Below are 26500 nucleotides of genomic sequence, written 5' to 3' on the forward strand. Positions count from 1 at the left end.
GTAGGTTTATCATAATCACAAAAGTAAAATAAAACAGTTTCTTGATAATATGGTATTATTAAGACTTGGCCAAAAGGAAAGATTTATAAACTATAAAAGAGTTTTTACCTCTTGCAAAATTGTCATTTCTGTAATAAGACATTAACTAATTTTTCTGAGGCCCTCCAAGTACCTACAAATCCAAAATGTGGCCCTGCTAAGGGTTAGGGTTTGAGTTTGAGACCACTGGTCTAAAAGAAACATAAAGGAGGAGATGTCAGCAGCTCTAACCACTAGGCCCCTCCTCCACTTATTTGCATTCTTGGCATCTAAATATTGGCGCCTTAAAGGAATCTCTACACAGTCCGAATGATACAGGTTATTTCATGCGGTATTTAATTTTTTGGATAGGATAAGATCTAACTGCTCTATTTCTTAACATTTTTATTTTCTTTTGTATATGTCCCCTTTCCCGAGGGGCTTTATTTTCATCTTGTCTCCTCTCCTCAGGTTGTGGACTGTACTAGATGATTTATTATGGACGTTTAAATTTCAGTTCTTAGTTTGTGTTATGACTAAGAGAGTATTATATTTCTGTATTTGCCTTTAAACATCTTTGTATATAGGATGTATTAAAATGATAAATAAATAAAAAATAAATAAATATTGGTCTCTTTCATGACCACATTTTTTTTTTTTTTAAACATTTTTATTGCAATTTCACATAGTATACCAAGAAACAATCACTTGTACAGAAACACAGAAAAGAATTATCAAAGCTAAGGAAGATATAACAAGTTAATTTCCAGGTGAAAGAGTCATTAGAAAATACAGGAAACGACGATAGAAAATAATTCATAATGCAAATAAAATTGGTAGACCAAGTGAGCTCCAGGATCCTGCACCACCATCCCTGACCCACTACAAAGGTCTTTGGTGACCCAGATAGGCCTCCAGAACCTTCGTCTCTCACCAAAACCTAAAGTCCCCAGTGGCTCAAATTGGCCCACAGACTCCCCATCTCTCACGCCTAGGGGTACATCAGGATGCACCAGTAGGAGTCAGTCTGCCAAATTAGGTAATGCTTCCCCAAATAAGTCCCGCCCTAGCTTACCACTTGCTGCATTGAGGCCAGTGCTTTGAAGTTACAGAGTGAAATGGCTTCTATTTCAACACAGAAACTCTCCAGCAATTAAAAAAAGGGGGTTTTCTTTGGTAGAAATATTATTTTTCACAATATGTGTTGGGTCTGTGCAGAAGAATACTTATATTTGTTATGTTAATCAGCTTTTCCATTCCGCCTTTACCTATTCAGTTCAAGGTCGGATTACATTACAAGTGGTTGAGTCAGTTACCCAGGGACTTACAATGGACGGTTTGAAACGGTCATTCTTTTTTTTTTTTTTTTTTTTAATCTTTATTCGTTTTCATATCTTACAACAAGTGTATAATATTCAATCAAAAAAAAAAAATTTACAAATCACTTGACATTCTTACTTATAATCATCAAAGCATAAAAGAATCCCTCCCCACCCATCCCATCCATTATTAATAAACCAATTAAAACAAATATCATATATCCCAATCCCACCCTACTTATAACCATATATAATAAAAAAAAGGGTGGTTAAGGTGTCTGATCATTAGAATATGTAATCAATGGCCCCCAAATCTTTTTAAAATTATGATAATTTCCTTGCTGTATAGCAAGCACTCTCTCCATTTTATAAATATGACAGACTGAATTCCACCAAAAGGTATAATTAAGTTTACATAGAAACATAGAAGATGACGGCAGATAAGGGCCATAGCCCATCAGGTCTGCCCACTCTATTGACCCACCCCAAGTCTAGGGATCCCACTCCTGGTGATAGGTTCCCTTGGCTTAACCCTCTAAGGCACAGGTGTCAAAGTCGGTCCTCGAGGGCCGGAATCCAGTCGGGTTTTCAGGATTTCCCCAATGAATATGCATGAGATCTATTTACATGCACTGCTTTCAATGCATATTCATTGGGGAAATCCTGAAAACCCGACTGGATTACGGCCCTCGAGGAGGGACTTTGACACCCCTGCTCTAAGGGATCCCACATGGACATCCCATTTGCTCTTAAATTCTTGCACGCTGTTTGCCTCGATCACCTGCACCGGGAGCTCGTTCCAAGGATCAACCACTCTCTCGATGAAGAAATATTTCCTGGATTAGTATAATCCTGTCAATTTCCAGTAATATGTTGAATGGCAACCCCCGTCAGTATTAGTAAAAGTTTATTGAAACGGTCATTCGAAAGATTTGTCAGCAAAGGTAGATCAGTACAGTTAGGTCATAGTTACAAATACATAGGGCTCCTTTTACTAAGGTGCTCTAGCGTTTTTAGCGCACACAGAAAGTTACCGCGTGCTACGCGGCTAGAGTTAACGCCAGCTCGATGCTGGCATTAAGGTCCAGCGTGCACGGCAATGTAACCCTAACGCAGCTTAGTAAACGGAGCCCATAGCTACAAGGTTAAGTAGGTCATCATTGCTAACATCAACCATAAGTGCGGCCTGAGTGGAGGAAACAGGAGATTTATTCATTTACTCACTTGTTGCTACTGAATCAGATTCAGCAAAACTAGTCTGACACATAGGGCTCCTTTTACTCAGGTGCGTTAGGGCCTTAACGCGCGGAATAGCGTGCGCTAGACCTTAACGCCAGCATTGAGCTGGCGTTATTCTAGAAGCGTACCGCGCGGTAATTTCGTGCGTGCGCTGAAAACGCTAGCGCACCTTAGTAAAAGGAGCCCATGCAGTACATGTAATCCATGTTGCACAGAATATCTAAAAGTTCCTGTAGGACTGTGGTATTGTGTGGTTCGACTGACAGGGCCTTTTCAGCCTCCTTTCAGCACCTGAAGACATTGATCTCCTAACCTACTCCATGCAATTATAGCTGCTCAGTCTTCCATTGTTAGTATCCTTTTAAATCTTTGTCTTCCTTCTTTAATCCTGTGTGCCTGCGGCATACTTAAAATGTTTTAAAGCACGATGGAACCTAGAATAATTCCAAAAGAATGAGTAAAATAGAACCCATAAGGAGAGGAATGTGAACTAATAGTCTTTAGCAGACTTTCGTACTGCCATTAGATGTTGTTCTATGTCTTTGTAGGCGAGTTCAATCTTAACATAGGGAAACTAATGAAAGATCAGTTTCTTTTCCCAGTACTGTCCTCCAGTACTTCCACTGTGTTATGTAAATTCATACTGGGGTTAACTTTCAAAGTGCCTATATTTAAAAGACTGCAGATTTGATATAAAATGTTAAAGAGAATAATTTCACTTTGAAAACTGACTCAGGAAGAATATGCACACAGGTTTGAACCTTTTTGTGCAGGTATATCTTCCTAGAATACTTATACCTTACTTTTGTAAATCCCAAAATATACATGTAGATGCACTCGCCATCCCAGGCCGATCCCGGGGAACAGCTCTCGTGGATTTTTGTGTACAGTAGCTAAACGCACAATGTGTAGGCCAATTTTCCAAAATCCTCTGTACATAAATTTCCCTTTTATGCACTGAAATGCCTTTGAAAATTTCCCATATCCTTAGAGCACTATTTGAAGGTTTCAAATTAATGACCTCATATCTCCACCAAATATTGATGTTAAAGACTGTGGTCTTTCAGCAATGAATCTTGAATCCAGATCTAATTTACCTTCATCCTCCAAGGAGGACATAACTGAATAATACTTCCTATAAGGGTACAAACCTTGATTAAGGTATAAGAAATGCCTAAGTGCCACCAAGGTCAAAAATTTACATCAGGAATGAACCATCCCAGAAACCCAGACTAGATATATTCCATGTGTTAAAGAAGGAGAAAGACTGTCAAATGATAACTTTCATAGTTAAAAAGCCAGATAAAGTAGGTTATTCAAGCCAAAAGAACATCCATGAAAAAATGGAAGAAGGATCCAACTGAAGATAACAGCAAACAACATAAGGAATGACAAATCAAATGCAAAGTGCTGATTAAGGCGGCAAAAAGAAATTCTGAAAAAAAGCTTGCTTCGCAAGCAAAAACACAAAAACATTTTTAGGTGCAATCGAAGCAAGAAGTTAGTAACGAAGATCAGTTGACCCACTAGATTACTGAAAGATAAAGGGATACACAGGGAGGTCAAGGCTACATGAAGTCTTTGCTTTAATTATCACTGAAGAAAATGTAGGAGAGAGACTTGTGTCAGAAATGGTATTTAATGGTGATAGTACAGAGGACCTGAAATAATCTCTGGAAACTTGGAAGATATAATTTATTTATTTAATTCGTTTTCTATTCCATTGTTCCCAAAGAGCTCAGAACGGGCAATTTGACAAACTAATGAGTAACAAATTGTCTGGACCAGATGGTATACAGCCCAGAGTGTTGATGGAACTAAAAAAAAAAAACCCTGAAGATCTATTATTAGTAATTAGTCATTTATTTTTAAAATCAAACATGGTACCGTAAAATTGGAGGGTGGCCAAAAGGGTTCAAGAGGTGACCAAACTAAGAAATTATAGACTAGTGAACAATATGAAATTCAGATCACTGTATCACAAGATATAGCTGAAGGAGGCAAGGTACAGAGAGCAGCAACCAAAATGAAAAAGGGGATATGATGCTTCCATATGAGGAAAGGCTAAAGAGGCTAGGACTCTTCAGCTTGGAAAAAGAGATGGCTGAGTGAAAGTATAATAAAGGTAAATAAAATCATGAGTGGAGTGGAGTGGAATGAGTAAGACTTGTTTGCTCTTTTCAAAAGTATAAGGACTAGGGGGCAGGCAATGAAGCTATTAAGTCGTCCATGTAAAACAAACTGGAGAAGATATTTCTTCACTCACCATGTAATTAAGCTTTGGAATTTGTTGCCAATGAATGTGTAAAGGTGGTTAGCATAGCAGAGTTAAAAAAAAAAAAGGTTTTGACAAAATTTAAAAGAGAATTATACAAACCATTATTAAGGTGGAATTGGGAAATTCACTGCTTATTCCTGGAATAAGCAGCATAAAATCTATTTTGCTTTTTTGTGATCTTGCCAGGTTCTTGTGACCTGGATTGGCTACTGCTGGAAACAGAATAGTGGGTTTAATGAACCTCTGGTCAGTCCCAATGTGACGACGCTTCTGCACTTATTTGGACTAGAGAGGAATCTGCCTCACTTGCTTTGTGCTAATGCTGCTTCAAAAGTACCATTGTGGTACTCTGATTCCTCCTTTATCTCTCTGGCATCTTAGGTCCCCTCTGCCACCACTCTCCAATCTTATCTATGAATGCCAAAAATTCAAATGTGGCCTAGTAAGCATAGTTTCAATTCTTGAGACTACCATCCATAGCTCATGAAAGTAGACAGTCTTAATTAATGGTGCTTTTCCTAGAGTTCCCTAGCTTGTAACTGAGTTAACCATTGGTCTGTCTGATCGGATGCTCTTAGACTACACCTTCCAGTACTGATATAGTCAGCTCAAAAGATAACAATCCTTGTCTCCACCAGATACAAGCTGAACAGACTTTTATGTTGGCACTCACCCAGTGATGTTCCCAGCTTCTGTTCTCCATCTCTCCTAGGGTTTCTCTTCTCCAATTATACTGCTGCTAGGAATCTGCAGGTCTGGAAACTGCAATCTGAGGGCAGTGGAGAAGTTCATGGTTTGTGATTCAGTGAAACATCTCAACTCAAAGGACAACCATATTTTTGGCTCCAGGAACCCTCCGGACATAATGTAGTTTGAACCATGAGTAGTAGGTCAGCAGCATATCCGTCTTTTTAACCTTCAATTACTGAGCTGAATAAAGTTTATATTAGGAAAAAGATTCAGGAGGGCCAGGAGCTTACACAACACACAGTGTTACTTTCTCGCCTCTCTTTGCTCCGCTGACTACATGAGCCGTGTAAAGTCTTCCATGGATTTTGCCAACAGGGATGGGCAGCCCCAAAGTGTAGTTTCTCATGTCATTGTTAATTTTGTTTTGGTTAGTCTTAAGTTTTGTTTCTGGGGAACACTATTACCAGCGAATAACATACAATCGCATGTCTTTGTCGTTTCCCACGGTCGTTGCAAACAGCCCATCCCTATTAGCCAATTATGCCAGCACTGAGGTTTAGCATTGACTAGAAATGCTCCATTTTCTGTTCAGCTATATGCACTTCTTTCTTTCTTCTCTCTGTTTTGCCTCTTTCAGTCTCCAAAACAAATGTTGTTCTTCCGACTCCAGCGGCATGAGGATGCTGGATTCTGAGAGATGACAGCTCCCAACTTTCACTTGCAATATACACGATAGATGGCAAGTACATTCTAGAAGTGGGCAGAAAGGTTGTACTACTGAGGTCCTGTGTTGCTTTTGTATATGTAAAATGGTTGTGTGTGTGTTATCTACGAGTTCATGTGTACAGTTTAGGGGAGCAAGAGAGCATATGAGCATGAGGGGAATGTGTGATTAGCGAATGTATTGGTATGTGCACTGGGAACCGTCTGCTCCACTGCTTTAAGAAAGGTGATTGCTGCGGTCGTCAGTGGAGAAAGTGCTGCTGCTGCTTCTTTCAAAAGGCATAGAGAGAGTAGAGAGGGACAGATTCTTCAAACTTTCGAATAATAAAAGAACAAGAGGGCACTCGGAAAAGTTGAAAGGGGACAGATTCAGAACGAATGCTAGGAAGTTCTTCTTTACCCAACGTGTGGTGGACACCTGGAATGCGCTTCCAGAGGATGTAATAGGGCAGAGTACGGTACTGGGGTTCAAGAAAGGATTGGACAATTTCCTGCTGGAAAAGGGGATAGAGGGATATAGATAGAGGATTACTGCACAGGTCTTGGACCTGTTGGGCCACCGCATGTGCGGACTGCTGGGCACGATGGACCTCTGGTCTGACCCAGCGGAGGCACTGCTTATGTTCTTATGTTATGTAAGTAGTACAAAATGGTTCAGAAATTGAGTCATTTAAAAGCTCATTCCTGACATTTTCTTGCAATGGAATATGATAGAACAAAAGAAAAGAAAGATGTCTTGGTCCAGCAAAAAGAGCATCGCAACAATGACTTCTGTTCTCTGCCTGTCTGAGTTCTTCCCTGTGAAAAGTGACCCCTGAGCACATTTTCTGACTTTGATTATTTGGAACTCCTGCTCCTTTAGGATTCCAGCGCAGTTGGAGTCAGGGCTGGGATCTGACCCCATAAACCTTTATTTGCAACTATCCAGGGATTTTTAGCCATACCTTATATCCCTTCCCAGTTTACTTTAGTCCAGTCATTTCAGCGACACTTCTTGGCTAGGGGAGCCAGGCACCTCCAAATTTAGCAATCAGATTCTACCGCAGCACATTAAAGGAAGCTCCTCTGCCCGGAGACTATGGCAGCACATCCGTTCCTGCCTAATTTGGGAAGCAGAAACAGAACCGAGGTGGCTCTGCATGCCCAGAATGAGAGATTTATTTTCTATCAAAATTCATGTTTCATAAAGCAGAACATGCTGTTTCTGTATATTAAAAAAAAAAACACCCCACTATGTACTCTTTGGCATGGAAATTAATATAATATATTTGATCCACTTTTTTTACTAGGGATAAAAGAATCTCAGATAATTATATTTCCATGTATAAATGCCTTAAACTACTCATGTGTAGTTCTTCAGCATGCAGTTTTAAAGGGGGGTATGTTTTAGATGGAACAAAAAAGTATGGGGTTAATAATCAAAAAAAGCGCCTAAGTCCCCTTTTGGCCTAAGTCCTTAAACGTTCAACGCAGAAGCAGGGAAAGTGTCCATAACCAAAACAAACGTCCTTGTTTTGATTATGACCTGCCTCTACTAAACGCCCAGATCACCACTACGTCTAAAAGTACACCCCCATGACGTCTACACTTTCTGGCCATAATGAACCAAAAAAACGCCTATGCCCCAAACGTCCAACAGAAGGGCTTTTAGGCGAAGGAGGAGCCAGTCCTTCGCCTAAAAGCTGGATTCTGTAACCGGTGACTGTCAAAAACAACACTGGTTACAGAATCCCCCTCCCACAACGATCCAGGCAGGAGGGTGCCCAAGCCTTCCTGCCATGTCGAACCGCGAATCCACCCCCCCCCCCTCCGACAACATCGGGGCAAGAGGGAGCCCAAGCCCTCTTGCCTCGGTGATTGTGCCCCCCCCCCCCCCCCCGACTCGATATGGCCAGGAGAGAACCCAAGCTCTCCTGGCCCGGCGACCACCCCCCCGCGACTGGAATGGGCCAGGAGGGTGGCCAAGCCCTCCTGGCCCCGGTGACCCCCTACCCCCCACTACATTATGGGCAGGAGGGATCCCAGGCCCTCCTGCCCTTGACACAACCCCCCTCCCCCCAACAACCAACCCCCCCAGAACCCTCGATCGCCCCCCCGCCGACCCCCCAATCCCCCTTCCCTGTACCTTTTAAAGGAGGGACCTAAGGCTCCCGGGCCTATTCTGATTAGCCCAGGTGCCTTAGGCCCCACCTGTGGGCGGGGCTTTGGGACGGCTGGGCCAATACGGCCCCATTCAGGTGTCGGCTGCCTGCCGGCCGGGTTTGGCACCCGTCCGTCCGGCCAACTTTAAGAGGTACGGGGAAGGGGGGTGGGGTTGGGGGGATCGTGGGTTCTGGGGGGGCGGTCGTTGGGGGTAGGGGGGTTGCTTCGAGGGCAGGAGGGCCTGGGATCCCTCCTTCCTGTAATGTAGGGGGTCGCCGGGGCCAGGAGGGCTTGGCCTCCCTCCTGGCCCATTCCAGTCGTGGGGGTTGGTCGCCGGGGCCAGGAGAGCTTGGGCTCTCTCCTGGCCCGTTCGAATCGGAGGGGAGGTCACCGGGGCCAGGAGAACTTGGGCTCTCTTCTGGCCCGTTCGAATCGGAGGGGGGGTCGCCGGGGCCAGAAGAACTTGAGCTCTCTCCTGGCTCGTTCGAATTGGAGGGGGGGTCGCTGGAGTCAGGAGAGCTTGGGCTCTCTCCTGGCCCAATGTTAATCGGTGGGGCAAGAGGGCTTGGGTTACCTCTTGCCCCGATGTTGTGTGTGTGTGGGGGGGTGATGGATCGCGGCAGGAGAGATGCCTCATCTCCCCTACCGCAATGCCATCACTCCTCTACTGGAACTGCTGCGACCCGCGGCAGGAGAGATAGGGCATCTCTCCTGCCGCGATGCTTGCGGTGGAGGGGTAGGCAGGTTGCGTTTTCGGCACTTAGATGTGTCTTGACTTGATCTAAATTAAAAACGTATAAGTGCCAACTAGGCAACCTGCCTAAGGTTTTGGTTATACCTGTTGTATGCCTAGGTGTAGGTCGGCCCCCTCTCGCCCACCGCCCGCCCTTTCCTCTCCTCTAAACACGCCTCTTTTCTCTCTGTGCATCTAGAGGCAGGGGAGAGGCCTAAGTTGGTTTTAGATACGTCTAAAAACCAGCTTTGGTAATGGATACTTGGACGATCAGGCGTTTTGATCGTCCAAGTAGCCATTTAGGACACTTTTTAGACGTTTTTTTCTTTTGATTATGCCCCTCCATGTGTGTATTTTCAGTTTTGCAACAGCAATAAATGCATTCTTGAAAAAATGTAGATATCAGCACTTATACCTGCATGACAGTGTATTGTTTATGAACAACACAAAGAAAGGGATTGAAATACACAAAAACATTCCCTCCAACTATTTATGAATGGAGAGTTTGGGTCAACCAATCAGATTAGTCAAAGGACTGTGTATTTAATATGCATGTCCGGTGTCTTGTATTTACCGGCGCCATTTTCTGGAAATGAATGCTATAGCTGTAAACAGCGAGTACTACATTATTTAACGTTTACACAATTTAAAAGTTTGTAAAAACGACAATGATTTTTTGGATTTTATGTTGAAGTTTCCATGAATAACTCCCGAGGAAGCCATTATCGAGTGGCGAAACGGGCCCCGTCGGGTGAATATTTCACCGCATAACGCATTTTGCACCAAGGCACTAAAGCACTTTTGAAGACATTTTAAGATAAGTGCACTTTTTGGCTGGTATTATTGATATTTATTGAGCATGACAGATTTACATAAGCTTTAAATGAATGAGTGAGAGGTTTTGGTCGATGAACGATAATCCACCCTGCATTTGTCAATCCAATGTTCATTCATTGAACGAAGCAGGATATCTGAGACCTTTGTTCTCAATACTGACATAACTTTCAAGTTGTGGTTTAGAAACCGGGTTTTCTTGGTTTGAATATTTATTCATAGAGGTTTCTGGCTTTTTCTAGAGATTTATTTTTTTGTTTTAAATTTTTTATTCATTTTCATACATCCACAAGTGTAACATAGAAATTTAAAACGATCTCATAAAACATACACTTGAATTCCTTTCATGTACCACTGTAAATACAATATATTATTCTGTATTTATGAACAAAAATAACTGAAATATATGTATTACCTAATATGTATAATAATTGTTATTAAAATTTAAACCCCTCCTTTCCCTCCCCTCCCAATACACATAACAATTATAATAAAAATAATGACAAATATTTTATGAGATAAATTAAATAAAATGAAACCCACCCCCCTCCCTTCTTAATAAGATTTTTATTATGGGAAAATGATTTCATTCATTACAGAAATCTGCTAATGGTCCCCAGATCTTCTGAAACTTGCCAAAATAACCTCTATGTGTTGCTAATACACGTTCAATTTTATATATATGGCATACGGCATTCCACCAGAAGTTATAGTTTAACCTATCAGAATTTTTCTAGAGATTTAGTGTTCCACTAATATCGGATTAGACCATTTCACACGGCAAGCATTCAACACTAGCCGAAACACCGGTAGAGTCGGGTCTCTTCCAAAATAAAGAATTCTTCGTCCCAGTTCTGCTGGCGTGTACACTTCTTTGCGAGCGTATTGCTTACGTTCATATTGTCCAGCTTGACTAGGGCACAGCGGTGTACAAAAAAGAAAAACATTAACATGAATAGACTCCTACTAGGTACCCCTTCTAAGATTACCTCCTAAATGTAAGCTCATTTGGCCTTGGGGCTTTGAGAAACGAGGAGAAATTGTGCTTATCTCTCGGGTCTTAAAACCATATCAAGAAACTGACATTTGAAGTTTTGAACTCAGCTTCTTAATTGACTCCACTTGTACATATAGGGCTCCTTTTACCAAGGTGCGCTAGCGTTTTTAGCGCATGCATCGGATTAGCGTGCGCTAGCTGAAAAATTACCGCCTGCATTTTAGCCCCTGAAAAAACCACTAGCGCACCTTTGGTTCAATCTCTAATCTTAAGCATCTTAGATTACTGCAATATTATATACTTGGGATCCTTGAAGAAAACCATCAAACGACTGAGTCATTCAGAATGCTGCCGTCCGTCCGTCTCATTTATGGTCTGAAAAAGTCAGATCTTGTAAGCCCGTATTGCAGAAAACTACACTGGCTGTCGATGGAGGCAAGGGTCATCTTCACGTTTGCCTGCCTCTGCTTCAAAACCATAACAGGTTCATCCCCAATCTACCTGTCGCACCATTTTGAATTTCCAGGCACCACTTTCACACGTAGTGCCTATCTGTTTGCCTTCCCATCCTTGAAGGGCTGTATCTACAAGAGATTCCTTGATAGATCTCTGTCATTCCAATCAGGCAAATGGAATAAATGTCTAACCACCCTCATCCCAAACCTTCGGGAAATCAATTAAAACCGATCTCTTTGATAAATTTCTCTGACTCCTTTCCTGCTTTGTTGTATCTCTGAAATACTTCCGGATATACCTGCCTACTCTTGGCTTGCTAATGTAATTTGAAAGTCTTTCTCTGTAACATCGCTGTCTGTGTACAGTCTCTTCCTCTGTAAACTGCTCTGAACTGCTTGTGGTATACAAAAATAAAGTTATTATTATTATTATTATTATTTGTAAAAGGAGCCAAAATCCATTACTTATACATGTAGCACCCTGCAGAAAGTTGCTCTTTTTTGTGTGTGTTTTTTTGTAAAATGACTCATCCTGCTGTATGTTCCGGCAAGTGCATATTTACTTCCTAACAAGTATTTTACCAAAGGCTCCACAGTCAGTGAGCCTTTGGTAAACACCTGGGAAAATATGAACATCCCAACTCTGATATCCTTTTCTGTCCTAAAATCTTATGTAAAAGAGGGCTTCACATCTGGCTAACGAGTGGCAGAAAAGAGCCATTCAGTCTCTTTCCCAGTGTTCTGGCAACCCACCCTCTCCAAAAAGACCTAGAACAAGTGGAGTTGGAAAAATAATTTTTTTTCTTGATTGGGAGTAAATTTTCTCGGAGCAAGCAGTGCATTCAATTGCAAACTGTCCGTCTGCATCGAGGCCCTCATAAATCAGAGTTTACTGAATGATGTGGAAGATGCTGAGATTTACAACGAAAGCAATGTGCAATTTAGCAAATCAGACTAGCTGGTCTGCAGTACCCATCTCTTACTACAGAGACCAGGATTTAAAATGAGAGGGGAAAAAAGTAAATGACTTCAAAGAGGAAAAGTGGCTTTCTACCCCTCCCCCCCCCCCCCGTGCCCTTATAAAACACAAAGCACAATTTGTCAATTAATGGTTATTCATTCTTAACTGTTCCTTACACTAGATACAAACAAGTTCCTTTTCATCTCCAGGTCATAAGGCAACAAACCAGAATTGGATGTGCACAAAATGTGATGAATTTCTGCAGAGCATGACAGGGCACCAGTCATCTATTCCAAGCCAGCTTCAGTTTTAACAGAGCTGTACCAACTGGCGTTCTTCCTCAGCAGTGCTGCATCTGATTTGCAGGACAGGAACCAAATAGCTTTCACAAACCTTTAGGTTAACAGGAGTGATTTCCAGTCTGAGCCCTACTCAGCTCTGCCAAGCCACTTCAGTCCTTGACCTTAGCACCTCTGTGTTCCCGGACTATTGTCCCATTAAGATCTGCCAGTACATCTCAATTCACCATTACAACATCCGTGTTACTAGAACAATGTCTCTCAGCCTCTGCAAAGCACTAACACTGGCTCACCAGCAGATTCACTAGATTTTAATACTAGGCCTGATATTTAATTGGTGGCAGGCAGGGTTTTGACTTCCCGCTACTGGTGTTCAAGATATTCAATGCCAGGCCATTTCTGGCAACTGACATCGCATATCTGGGTTTTTCAAAGCCGGCTAGCGCATGGCCAGTTAAGGCGATATTCCAACTGGCCATGGCTTAGCAGGCAAAGATAGGCCTGATTTCTATGTGGCCTTATTTGTCTGCTAAGCCTGGCCTCTTAAGTTCCCAATATTGGGACTTAAGTGGTAAAGCCACCAAAACCACCGGCTTATTTTTTAGCAGTCTGCGTTAAATGCCGCTGAAAAAGCTCAGTTAGCCATCGAGATGTGAATTAACCAGTTGGCAGCTGTTCCCGGCTGGTTAATTCATGCTGAATATCAGCTAAACTGGGGGCCCTCCCCCCAAAGTAAATTGAAAGGCAACTTGAACCTTGGCAATAAAGCTTCTGCTAAGCAAAGACTGACACGTTCATAATTAAATCCTATGGACACGCTCATAGCATTAGCATTTGGAACCGCTTAGGGAAAGGGATTGAGACTTGTATACCGCCTTTTTGTAGTTCTCCAGGTACTTCAAGCATTTTCCCTATCTGTCCCAGTGGGCTCACAATCTTTCTAATGTTAACATTTAACCAATTTAAGGTTACTGTAGAAGAATCCTAAACTGGGTGAAATGGTGAATAAGATCAATGGCCTCAGTGCCCCAAGAGACTGAATCCTACAAGCAGTTTTCTTCAGTGGTCAGAAGCATGACCTGGCTGTCATTGGACCTACAGCTTCTGAAACATCACATGCTGGCATTTCAATTATTTGAAGAAAGAAACAGGGAGTTTGCTCTCTCTGTGGGTGGTTCCCCTGAAATCCTCTATTACCCAGACATTTTCTCTTTGCAACAATACTTTTTTTTAATTTTATTTTAAATAAAGGGTAACAGATGATACTTGCCTGTAATGATGCCATTTCTCTCTTCAGGTTCTTGCCAGCTGACCTTGAACGATGTGTCCAGTATCTCAGTAAAGCTTAGGTGTCTCACAACTCCAGGCCCTGAGAATCAGAAAGGGGAACTGTGAATGGGCAAAGTTGTTTGAAACGAAGTATTAAAATACTGGTGGACGCATTAATAGACACTGGGGGCTAAAGGGCAAAGGAGTGTCTAGAGAACAAGAAACGGAGATGAAGAGGCCGCAGGAGTCCATATTATTCTGTGCTTATATAGGACCTACAGTTAACAAGTTGTAGATTTGCATTGAAACATTAGCTCTCATTAGCTCAGGTATACATGTAGAACGTAATTAATAATAATAATAACAACTTTATTCTTTTATACCGCCATAACCAAAAGTTCTAGGCGGTTTATACTAAAAAGATCTGGAAATCAGCGAAATACAATAATTCAGTAAAAAATACAAATATTTGTAAAATAGAATTTCAATACTAAAACTCTTACTAAGTAATAAACTTATCGAACAAAGTGCTCTTAATTAATTTCCGATAACATAGCTTGCTGAATACATTTACCTAACCAAGATTGTTGCCTACCAGCTTGAAATGCTCGGGTCCTATCTAAGAAAGTCTTATATTTACACCCATTCATTTTTGAAGAGGCAAATAAGTTGAAGTTTCTAGTTTCTCTTGATGGTCTATGCAACACAAAATGAGGAAAAAGGTAAGCTGGAGACAATCCCAATATCAGCTTAAAGCAGATACAGGAAAATTTGAATAATGCTCTTGCCTCCAAAGGTAAACAATAATATGGTCGTTCTTTTTTAAACCAATTTGTTGCCCGATTTGTGCACGCTACTTAACTGAAAATCAAGTCAACTAGTGCTGATATTTGGCTTCTTAAGCAATTATTAACATTGGGTCATGGAAAGGGGCATTCCTCAAAGTTACACACATAATTATAGAAAAAGGGGCATCCACACTTAAGTTTAGGTGGGAGGTTTTAAACCATATTTCCATTAGTGCAAATGGTTATGCTTAAAGTTAGGTGCGGCTTCTGGGCGTAAGCGCTAGTCTATAAACGGTTCCTATTTTCTAGGCAGTAAGGGCTCATACTGTACCAATAAGTTAGCACATAGCAAGGTAGTTGCAATAACCGATTAGCGGTTGGCCCAGGCGCCTCAGGCCCCACCTGTGGGCGGGATTTGAGCCGTCTTGGCCAGTCAGGCCCTAAAGCCAGCCATTCCTGGGATGGCTGGCCTGCTGGATGGGCGGGCTTGGCACCCGCCCATCTGGCCAACGATTGTAAGGTACGGGGGGGATCGAGGGGGTTGGCAGACTTACGGGTCGGCGGAGGGGGGCCAATTGGGGGATCAGTGGGGGCGAGCTTGGGAGGAGGAGTGCATCGAGGGCAGGAGGGCCTGGGATCCTTCCTGCCCATATTTTAGTGGGGGTGGGGGGGTAGGTGGTTCGCCTGGGCAGGAGGGGATGGGCTCCCTCCTGTCCGATCATTATTGGCAGGGGGGGAGGGTTAGAGGATTGCCGGGGCAAGAGGGCTCGGGCTCCCTCTTGCCCCGATCGTGTCGGGGAACTCGCCGGGGCAAGAGAGCTTGGGCTCCCTCTTGCCCCGATCCAGTCGGGAAACGTCAGGTTGCCGTGGGACAAGGAGGGCTTGGGCTCTCTCCTGGCTCGATCGGATTGGGGGGAGGGGTGGATCGCTGTAGGAGAGATGGGTCATCTCTCCTGCTGCTTTAGCGATCCCAAGTGCCGCATTTGGCGGCACTTGGTGGTATCGCAATTTTGGCAGGGGAGTTGAGGCATCTCTCCTGCCCCAATGGTTGCGGTGGGGGGTGGGTAGGTTGCCGGGCTGCTGAGCTGATTGCGCCAGCCTCCAGCAGCTCAGCAGCCCCTTTTTCGGCACTTATACCTGTTTTGACTTGGTCTAAGTCAAAATGTATAAGTGCCGACTAGGCAACCTGCCAAAATGTTTGGTTATGCCTTCTGTACGCCTAGGTCTAGGTCGGCCCACCTCCAACCCCCGCCCGCCCTTTCCCCTCCTCTTAAAATACCTCTTTTCGCTCTATGCGTTTAGAGGCAGGGGAAAGGCCTAAGCTAAACTAAACTAAACTAAACTAAACCTTAGGTTTGTATACCGCACCATCTCCGCAAGCGCAGAGCTCGGCACGGTTTACAGAGGTTGAGAGGAAAGGAACTACAAAGATGGATATAGGAGAGGGACTGAGAAGATAGAGAGAGGACAGGGTACTAGAGAACGGGGGGTGATTAGATTTTTGAAAAGAGCCAAGTTTTCAAGTGTTTGCGGAAGGATTGGAAGGAGCTAGAATTTCTGAGCGGGGATGAGAGGTTGTTCCAGAGTTCGGTGGTTCTAAAGGGGAGGGATGTTCCAAGCTTTCCTGAACGGGATATACCTTTTATAGATGGGAAAGATAGTTTCAGTTTTTGGGAGGATCTAGTGGAGAGTGGGTTTGAGGAATTCCAAAAGAGTGGGATAACGGGGGGAAGGACGCCATGTAGAATCTTGAAGGCTAAGCAGGCACATTTATAGAGGACTCTGGAGTATACTGGGAGCCAGTGAAGCTTGGAGAGGAGTGGGGAGACGTGATCGAACTTGCCTTTTGCGAAAATAAGCTGGTTTTAGATACGTCTAAAACCAGCTTTGATTATGGGTACTTGGTCGATCAGGCTTTTTGATCGTCCAAGTACCCATTTAGGCCACTTTTTAGATGTTTGTTTTTTTTTATTATGAGCCCCTTAAGAAATAGTCCCTGCTCAACATAAAAATTTTGCTTTTAAATTTAGGCCTGCCATTCATTTGTCTAGATTTTTTTTCCATATCTTTTATTATGTTCCTCAAAGATATACAAACAATAACATCACAATTTAACAAGAATTTCACTCTTACTCAAGGATGTCACAGCAGAGATGAGGAAACACAAAGAAACAATTTTTCTATGAAACTTTATTCAGCATTCCCATCCCTTCCCCCCAACCCATCCCTCTGTTTGGCAGAGAGCTATATGAACTAAAATCAGACTGTATAAATGGATAGTCTGTCTGTTGAAAAGGGGACTTCTAGCCACTGGAGTGTATTCCAGAAATGTTCCCGTATATTTGTTAATTAATTTCCTGCTTTTGTAACCAGGTCAATAAAGTCTCTCCTTTCCATCGAGGCTAGTGTAATCATTAAGGAGCACCGATGAAATAGTGTTGGGAGTTAATGTGGAAAGCACCAAAATATTTCTGAAAATAATACAATGAAGGCTACAATCCTATGTTGAGCAAGAACTACACAATTTTCAGGCTGGTTTCAGAAAAGATTGAGGAACAAGAGACATTATTGGATACTGAAGAAGAGCAAAGAATATCAAAAGCTCCTATACTTTTGCTTCATCAACTACAGCAAAGCTTTTGACTGTGTTGATCACGATAAACTATGGAGTGCTATAGCACAAATGGGAATATGCAAACACATAACTCCGTTGATAAAGAGCCTCTACGAATATCAAGAAGCTGCAGTGAGAACAGAATATGACAACACTGATTGGATACCAATAAAACATGGTGTCAGGCAAGGATGCGTGTTGTCACCCTACCTGTTCAACCTTTACAGTGAAGCCATCTTCAAAAAAGCAAATTTGGATGAAGAGAGTGTTGGTTTCAAAATTGGTGGCCAAAATATAAACAACTTGCGCTATGCAGATGATACAACACTCATTACCAGCAGCAAAGAAGACATACTGTATCTACTGAAAAACATCAAAGACAAAAGTCATTACATGGGATTAGAACGGAACATAAACAAGATGAAGATCATGAACACGGAAAATGATAACGATTTTGAGCTTGAATGTGATAGAATAGAAGTTGTAAAAGGATTTCAGTCTCCTGGGCTCTTTTGTAAACAAAGACACAACTAGGAGGGAAGAAATACTCCGCAGAATAGCACTTGGTCGCTCTTCAATGAAGGCTCTCAACAAAGTATTCAAAGGTAAAAAAATAACACTCCAAAGTTCAGATTTATCCACCCACTCATTTTCTCAGTCATCAATTCTGAATGCAAAAGCTGAACACTTCGGAAACAAGACAGAAAGAAGAATGACTCATTTGAGCTTTGGTGTTGGAGTAGGATTTTATGTGTGCCGTGGACTGCCAGAAGAAGTAAATTGATTCTGGAAGAGATCAAATCGGCAAATGATGAAGTTAAGACTGTCTTATTTTGGTCATACTGTCAGAAGACCATTGGAGAAGGACATCATGTTTGGAAAGATCGAAGAAACCAGGCGAAGAGGGCGACCTGGACACGTTGAAAACAACAATGGGGATGATGCTGGAGGACCTTACCAGAGTAGCAAAAAACTGATTTCTTTTTAGACATGTAATTCATCAAGTTGCTCGGACTCGAACATGAGTTGATGGCACCTAAGAAGAGGATAGTGCAGTGCAAGAAATCTTGTAGACCTTTAGGTTTTGATGTAGTTTTAAACCTGTTCATAAAATACCAGTGGAGAAGGTTGTCAGGTGCAACACCATTGGTGTGATACTGCAGATGCAACTGTATTCCAAAAACAGGTAATATAGATGCAAGTCCAAAACATAAATCCTAAAGAAGCGTTAGTGAGGCCATATTTAGGGTAACTGTCAGACTGTCAAAATTTGGCCAGGTAGGCTCTATGTGATGAAATATACAGGTGCAGCAGAAATTTATAATATATTTTCAAGGCGGTGACATAGGCAGGGCTTGCACTTATGCATGGAATACACTCTTTTCTGTAAATTATGGAGTACTTGCTGCACTTAGATACACACACTGACACAAGCTCTATGGCGAGCCTAAGTTCTCATGCCTGAATGTTAGGCACATTAATAGTCAGTTACCCTAGTTTTCTAAACAGGAAAGTGGACACCTAGGCTCCTATTATGTGATCTCCAGACACCTCTAGGCGCCCTGTTATAGATCTGTCCCCATTGCCACTCATATTTTAGAACAGGGGTCTCAAAGTCCCTCCCTGAGGGCCGCAATCCAGTCGGATTTTCAGGATTTCCCCAATGAATATGCATGAGATCTATGTGCATGCACTGCTTTCAATGCATATTCACTGGGGAAATCCTGAAAACCCGACTGGATTGCGGCCCTCAAGGAGGGACTTTGAGATCCCTGTTTTAGAATCTTAAGTTTAGGAGTTTAGTTAAATCTTGAACATAAATTTAGGCACTCGGTTCTAGTAAATTTTCAGAGAGGCCAATTAGGAGTCTATCAAAATTAGGAGCATATACTAAGAACATAAGAAGTTGCCTCCACTGGGTCAGACCTGAGGTCCATCTCGCCCAGCGGTCCGCTCCCGCGGTGGCCCATCAGGTCCGCGACCTGTGAAGTGGTTTCTGACCACTTCCATAACCTACCTCAAGTTCTATCCATACCCCTCTATCCCCTTATCCTCCAGGAACCTATCCAAACCTTCCTTGAACCCCTGTACAGAGTTCTGGCCTATCACATCCTCCGGAAGCGTGTTCCATGTGTCCACCACCCTCTGGGTAAAAAAGAACTTCCTAGCATTTGTTCTAAACCTGTCCCCTTTCAATTTCTCCGAGTGACCCCTAGTGCTTGTGGCTCCCCACAGTTTGAAGAATCTGTCCTTATTCACTGTCCTGTCCCCTTTTAATTTCTCCGAGTGACCCCTAGTGCTTGTGGCTCCCCACAGTTTGAAGAATCTGTCCTTATTCACTTTCTCTCTGTCATTGGCCTCACATGAGTTGATATTAATCATTCCGTCTAGAGACTGCCACTAAATATTAGTTCTGACCAGAGTCTCCAGTTAGTGCCGGGGCTGGAACTAGAAATTATCCGGGCCCTGTTGATATTCAATTCAATGCTGGGCATATAGGACCTCATAAAATGTAGTCCAAACTGCGTCCCCTGATTTTTGGCTGGATCTGGAAAACTTCTGGCAGCCCACAAAGTCCTGCATATTCAGTGCCAGGAGCCAGGTCAGGCCTAAGCGCTGAATACCCAGGAATATCCAGGTCTAATTCAGCACACACTTGTTATCATAAAAAAAATTGCTGAGCACCATGGGTTAAATACTCCCTCCTTTAATACCACGCTTCATATCAAAGCAACAAATGAAAGAAATGCAATAATGAATAAGTCCTCAGCTCTATCTGACGTGTCTGTGCTTTTCAGAATTTTATACACTGGGTTAAAAGGTTTATATTAAAGGCCTACAGATGTCATTGCTTTCAGGACTGTGCTGTACTTTGAGTGTTTATATAAGAATCCCACTAGCATTAATACTGTCAGAATGACATATTATATGCATTGATGCAAGAGCCTTACCAGTTTGCAACAACCATTTGCAGTACTGCCAGAGCTATCCTTATGCCATGTTTTGTACAGCTTTACCAATTTACTGCTCAGAAGTGGCTCTGCCAAGACTCTGTTTTGTTTTATGGGCCTAAGTCAGGCTCAGCAGTAAAATAGTTCTATGACATAAACACCAGTTTTTGCATATAGAATCAATAGTATGTGGCGCAGAGCTCATTTCCACCCAAGTACACATGGAGGAGCATGTTTGATAGTGCGTCTAAGTCCGCCTTTAGATGATCTGAGAACACCCCAAATCCAAATTTTGAAAACATCCATTTTCGAAACTGATAGACGTCTTTATATTTTTTGTTCAAAATTTGCCTACTTAGACGTCTTGGTCGTCAGGATGATCAACCTTACTATGCCTGTAGGGTCATGAAATAGTTAACTGTTGTTTAAAATATTGCTCTGGCCTACATAGCTAAAAACAGTGTATAATCTATTGACTGCATCTGCCTAAAATGTATGTCCCTACCTTACCACATTGTAAGCTGAATAGATAAGAGTTTGAGCCATGATGTACCCTGCCCTTCTGTACATGTAGCCTTTAGACCTGTAAGATTTAGATAAGCAGAGAAATGAGCTAGTTTCCTATAGGACTATAAGTTGTATCCCTGAGCCTATCATAAGTGCTGGCTTAGGACCAATAATAATTGTAGAAAGTTATAGAAGTAACAAATGAAAATTGTAGTTTTTGCATATATTAGTTTGCGAAAAGGGCATAAAAGTCCGTGTATTTCCTGTTTCTGACACTCTAGTAGGCAGGCTATTAACTGCACTAGTCCCGGCATGCTGTGAATAAAACTTGTACTTTCTTCACGCCTCTGACATTGTGTGTCCAAGTGACCTTTCATTTGGCTTCCGAACAGGGACTTGAAGGTCTCTTGACCACTGGTTACTCGATTGGTCACTTGTTTCTGGTCCTACGGCTGATATGTCTGCTTAGCCGGCTGCCTTCCTTTTGGGGGGTTGGCAGACCTCAGGACGTTGGACCGCTTCAACTGACTTATCTAGTCTCAGTTTAAAGTACAAGAATCTGTATCTGTATCTGTATCTGTACCTGGAGTGGCCACTATCTGGTAAGTGGGGATTGATCATCCCTATCCTGTCTCTCGTCTCCTGCCTAGTAAGCCACGTGATCTGTCGCTGAAAAGTTGTGGGAAAGGGATTCTAGGAACTGTTATTTTCTGGTTGAGTAACTGAACTGAAATCTGTTGTGTTTTGTGTGTTTGAGAGTGTCTGAGACGTCCTTGAGGACGAAGCGAGTGTGGACCTGTTAGTACTGCGTTTCCCTAGCCCGGAGACGGGCGGGGCCAGGAATACAGGGAAGTGTTTTTGTCCTCCATTGCACAATGGGGGGATGTCTGTCTACCTGTGGGGATCCCTTGATATGTTAGCTAATTTTAAAAAAGGAATTTGTCTTTGATTATACTTAACAAATCAACCCTTATTTGTCTGTGCCAGTTAGAATGGCCGATATTTGGTGTGGGCTGGCCCCCTCTGGCTCCCTGGAAGAGGACATAACTCGTCAGGTTTTTATGCATTCGTTTGCTGTCAGTTCCTCTTCCAGTCAGCCAATTTTTGCATTCCAATGGGAAAACCCTTCCACTGGACAAACCTCCTAAGTAACCTGGACCCGTCTACCCCAGGGCTTTAAAATTAGCCCCTCTCTATTCAGCACTGCCCTTGCTTCAGACCTTGCCAAATTCTTCCCTTCATCTGATTCCCAAGTCCTGCAATATCCCGGGTTCTTTATGACTTCTGTCTGTTCAAATGTTTCAGTGAAGTTTAAACTGTCAGTTGTTCACAGCATGAGAGGAGAGTACTTTTCCTTTTGTGCTGATAAGGGCCATGAAGTGTGTAGCACTTCCAATGTGGTTTCTCCTGAAACAGATAAGTGGTTTTGCATTTGAAGTTTTTGGCTATGTTATAAAATGTATATGCATATTCAGAAATGCATATAAACGAAAAATATGATTTCTGGAAATTATATTCCATGCTAAAAAGAAGTTCTTTGTCCAAATTTAGTAGTTATTTGTCTAAATTTAAAAATTCTGAAAAGGACTACATCTGTAATTTGATCTCTTTGATCTTTAAGCAACTCTCTCTCCTTTGTGAAATTCTGTAGGAAGGGGGAGTAAGTCTCTACTGAGACCCATGTTGATTGTAAAAAAAAAAAAAATAAAAATGAACAATGTTTAAACTTGTGAGTACAGTAAAACTTTGGTTTGGGACATAATTTGTTCCAAAAGTATGCTTGTATTCCAGGGCACTAGTGTACAAAAATATACATACTTGTATTGCAAGCCCTTGCTCGTTTGGAACAGTTACTGCATTCCTGCAGCGTCATATAGAGAGGAACCATTGGCTCAGTTGTGAAAATGTGATGCTTCTATACTGTATGTACGTGTATTGCAAGACGTTGCTGGTATAGCAAGTTAAAATTTAATCATTGCTTGTCTTATAGAACACTTGCAAACCAAGTTATTTGCAATCCAAAGTTTTACTGTATATTCCAATCTTTGTTTTGTATTTCTGTATATAAAAAATGTAAGTTTAGGTATAACAATGTAATTTTTAGGAATGCTTTTGTATTGAAGTAAATATTTTTGCCAGTCAGCTGATAGTGAAGGGACTGCTGCTTTAGAGAGCGCTTGTGTCAGACTACCCTGCTTAGTGGGTGGATCCAGAACTGCATTTAGCTTAATTTTATAAGTCAGCTCTTTGGGGTAGGAACCTGATATAGAATAGGGATTGAGAACAATTCTTATGTGTTAGTACACATCTTAAGTTCAATTATTTTGTACCTTCTCTAATCTTTTGTAAACCACATAGCTCTTCACGGTATTGCGGTATATAAACTGTTATTATTATTATTTATCTGAGTCTTTCAGATAGTGGGTCTGCCTTTTAAATTTTCCTGTGGCCATATTTACATTGATTTCAAGTATGCCTTCCTCGTGTCACCTACCTTGGCTTTCAAATCTCCAAGGGTACCAGGTCCCTTCCTACACCGAGGTCTAGGCTGTCTGTAGTCTCCCTGTCCCTGATAACTGCAAGGCTCTGAGCACCTTTCTCAGTATTGCAGGATACTGTCCCATCTGGATCCCTGATTTCTCTACTATTGCTCGTCCTCTGTATGATTCCACCAAAGGCGCTGACTCAGCCCCTTTTGTCTGGACCCAACTTCAGGAGCGTCTTTTCGCTGCCTCCAAAAACTTCTGACTCAGGCCCCTGCCTTCTGGCCCTTCTGCCCAAGAAGCTGAGCTATATGCCCTCACTTTTGCCCTGCGCCACTCTGCCTCTCAGTCTTGCAATATATATATATACTGACTCCAAATATGCTTTCCTTAACTTGCATTCCCATAGGGCCATCTGGAAATATCGAGGTTTCATTACAGCCTCCGGCCGCCTGATCCACGTACAACTACCCTCACGTGTTTCTGTTATGCTCTGCCATGCTTACAGACACGTGATGGACCTTGTCTCTCGTGGCAATGCCCTTGCCGACCGCACAGCCCGAGCTGCCAGTCTCTGCCCCCTCTTTTGGCTCCTCTGTATACAATCATTCCTTTTCTGGATTCCCTTACACCCCAGTACGCTTCTCAGGAACAGACTTGGGCATGCATTATTTTGGGCCAGTCTGTCCTGAAAGGGGGGTGGATACAAAATGCGCCAATTCAAGTGCCAATCCAGACCCACACACTGATACTTCAAACGCAAGCACAGCGGGTACCCTCATATTCATTCCTCAACACCTGGCCCTCACGATTGTCAAAAGATGCCATGATCTGGCACACTCTGGAGAACCCGCTATGAAAAATGACTCTCAAGAGACATTTCTTTATCAATCACCTTGATCAGCTAGTCCGGAATATGGTCCGACAGTGTGTTGTCGGTTCTAGAATAAAATTCCCAATCAGATGACTGCCACCTCTTGGATACCAACCTATTGGAACATATCCGATGCAGGTTCTGTCTGTAGATTTTACCCACATGCCCATTTCCCGTTCCCTCAGTCACTTCCTAGTCTTCACAGACACCCTGACTAGATGGGTCAAAGCCTTCCTTACTTGCACTGAACGCGCCAGAGACGTAACCAAACACCTCCTGAATAATTCCTTGCCTTGATCTCCTTGTTTTTATAGGCAGTGACAATGGCCCTGCTTTCATTGCCAATGTTGTCCAACAAATTGCTCAGGCCCTCCAAATTGAATAGAAATTATATGCTGCTTACTATCCTGAGAGCTCTGGTCAGGTCGAAAGAATAAACAGAACTCTTAAGACTCTTCTCACAAAATGAATTGAAGAAACTAATCTGTCCTGGCCTGTCCTGCTGCCTTCTGTTCTTTTTCAGATTAGATGCATCCCATCTAAGCCCCATTTGAGCTCATGTCCGGCCGGCCACCACCCATTGTGAACCCAGATCCTGGTTCCTTTGCTACTCTGGGATCAGATATCCTCCAGAGTCAGGTCCAGTCTTTAGCTAAAGCCCTTTAAGAGCTCCACAAATGGGTCCTGGAAAGGGCCCCACTATCGATAGCTACACAAGTCCATGGGTATGTCCCTGTAAATACAGTATGGCTAAAACTTGGAAGTCAGACCCCCTAGGTGGATAGGTCCTTTTACTGTCCTAATTTCTTCTCTTACAGTTGTCAAAGGTGTCCGGACATGAAACTTGGTTCCACTACAACACGGATCTTCAGCTGAAGCTTTTTAAGACCTCAAAAGTTCTGAATATTTACCACTGTACTTAGCAGGTGTTCTGAATATAATTCTTTATAAGTGTTTGAGTTTAATTGACTGCCTTGGGTTCACCACTGCCTTTAGCAAGTGTCTTGAGTATAACTGAAGTTTTCTAAGTTGTGCCTGAAAGAAAAATGAGCTTCCTATGTTAGTATATATAGATATGATATTTGTGTTGCCCTCACTTATGTTTCTTTCTTCTGTATTTTGTACTTAACAAGTGCAGCCCCTTTGCCTGATGTTTGTTTGCATGAAGGAGTTAAGTACAGAAAGTGTCAAACATCAGAGAGTATTTTCTGTTTCCAACCTACTGGTGATGAAGTTTAAAAGTGGGCGGAAATCTGTATTGATGATGTTGAGGGTCCACTTATCAACTAGACTCTTATTGTAGACCCCACTCGCCTGGTGTCTTTGTATTGTGATACATGTGTGCTATTTGATGTTTCTCAAGGTCATGGTACTACCCCTAATTCAGTTTTGTGTGGCTCCCTAGATTGACAGCGTTATTATACCAAATGTGCTAAGTATTTAGGTCTGTATAACCTGATGCCTTTAAGAAATGCCCCTATGAGGAAACCTTCACTAATGGTGGAGCCTGTCCTTTATGAGAAAGAATACCCCGTCTGCCTCCCTTACTATAGGTCCTAGCTCCGGCCCCTTGTGTACTACAGGCTACTGTAATCCCATGGTTTTCACTATCACTGACCCATATAACTGGAATGCCAATGTCCAAGTCCAGAAGGCCAGAGACTGCATGGCATTGTATATTGATGGTAAAAGGTGAGACCCAGGTACTGATGTATATGTCCGAATTGTATCCCACTCATGTGCTCCTGTCTATCACTCTGTGGTGTTTCCCCAGTTTTATGAAATTATGAAAGTAGATACTAATATCCTGTAATCACTAGAAATCTGTTTATATAGTTTGCTGAAACTATAGGTCAGACTCTTAATGTTAGCAATTATTTTGTTTGAGGAGGGACTGGTATGGGAGAACAGTGGCTATGGGAGGCAATGCAGCTGGACATGTTAAACCTGACTTCACAGACCCTCACTTTTACGTCAGGTCCACGACCTTCACGATGGGCCTTGTGAACCTCCATTGTTGCTTCCCACTGTCTTCAGCCCTTCAGACACTGCTTAATGGAACTTCCTATGAATTATGGTCAGCTCCTGATAGTTGATATTGGCTCTGTGATCCGTTTGCCTACTCTTGGTTGCCTGCTTAATGGACTGGTACATGTGTGCTTTGCATGATCCGTCCCAGCTTCTTCCTGTTACCGCTGGCCGATGGTGAACACCTGGGAGCCCCTGTATTCAACACCAGAGGTCGCCAAAAGCAGTCTACTTCCACCAATTCCCTTAAAATAGGTGAATGGGGTGATGACTGGCCTGCAGAACGGATCATTGCTGC

The 26500-nt window shown here is 42.6% G+C and overlaps 1 protein-coding gene across 2 annotated transcripts in view; it reads right to left on the minus strand.

Moving 5' to 3' along the window:
• The window catches only part of SDK1 (sidekick cell adhesion molecule 1), a 1012418-nt gene that overhangs the window by 257692 nt on the left and 728226 nt on the right, over positions 1-26500 (minus strand). For both annotated transcript variants that reach the window (XM_033963079.1, XM_033963080.1), the window contains one exon: positions 13959-14057. In XM_033963079.1, coding sequence (XP_033818970.1) covers positions 13959-14057 — 99 coding nt within the window. The remainder of the gene's footprint in view (positions 1-13958; positions 14058-26500) is intronic.

This window comes from Geotrypetes seraphini, chromosome 11, assembly GCF_902459505.1.
Source record: "Geotrypetes seraphini chromosome 11, aGeoSer1.1, whole genome shotgun sequence".
Taxonomy (NCBI): Eukaryota; Metazoa; Chordata; class Amphibia; order Gymnophiona; family Dermophiidae; genus Geotrypetes; species Geotrypetes seraphini.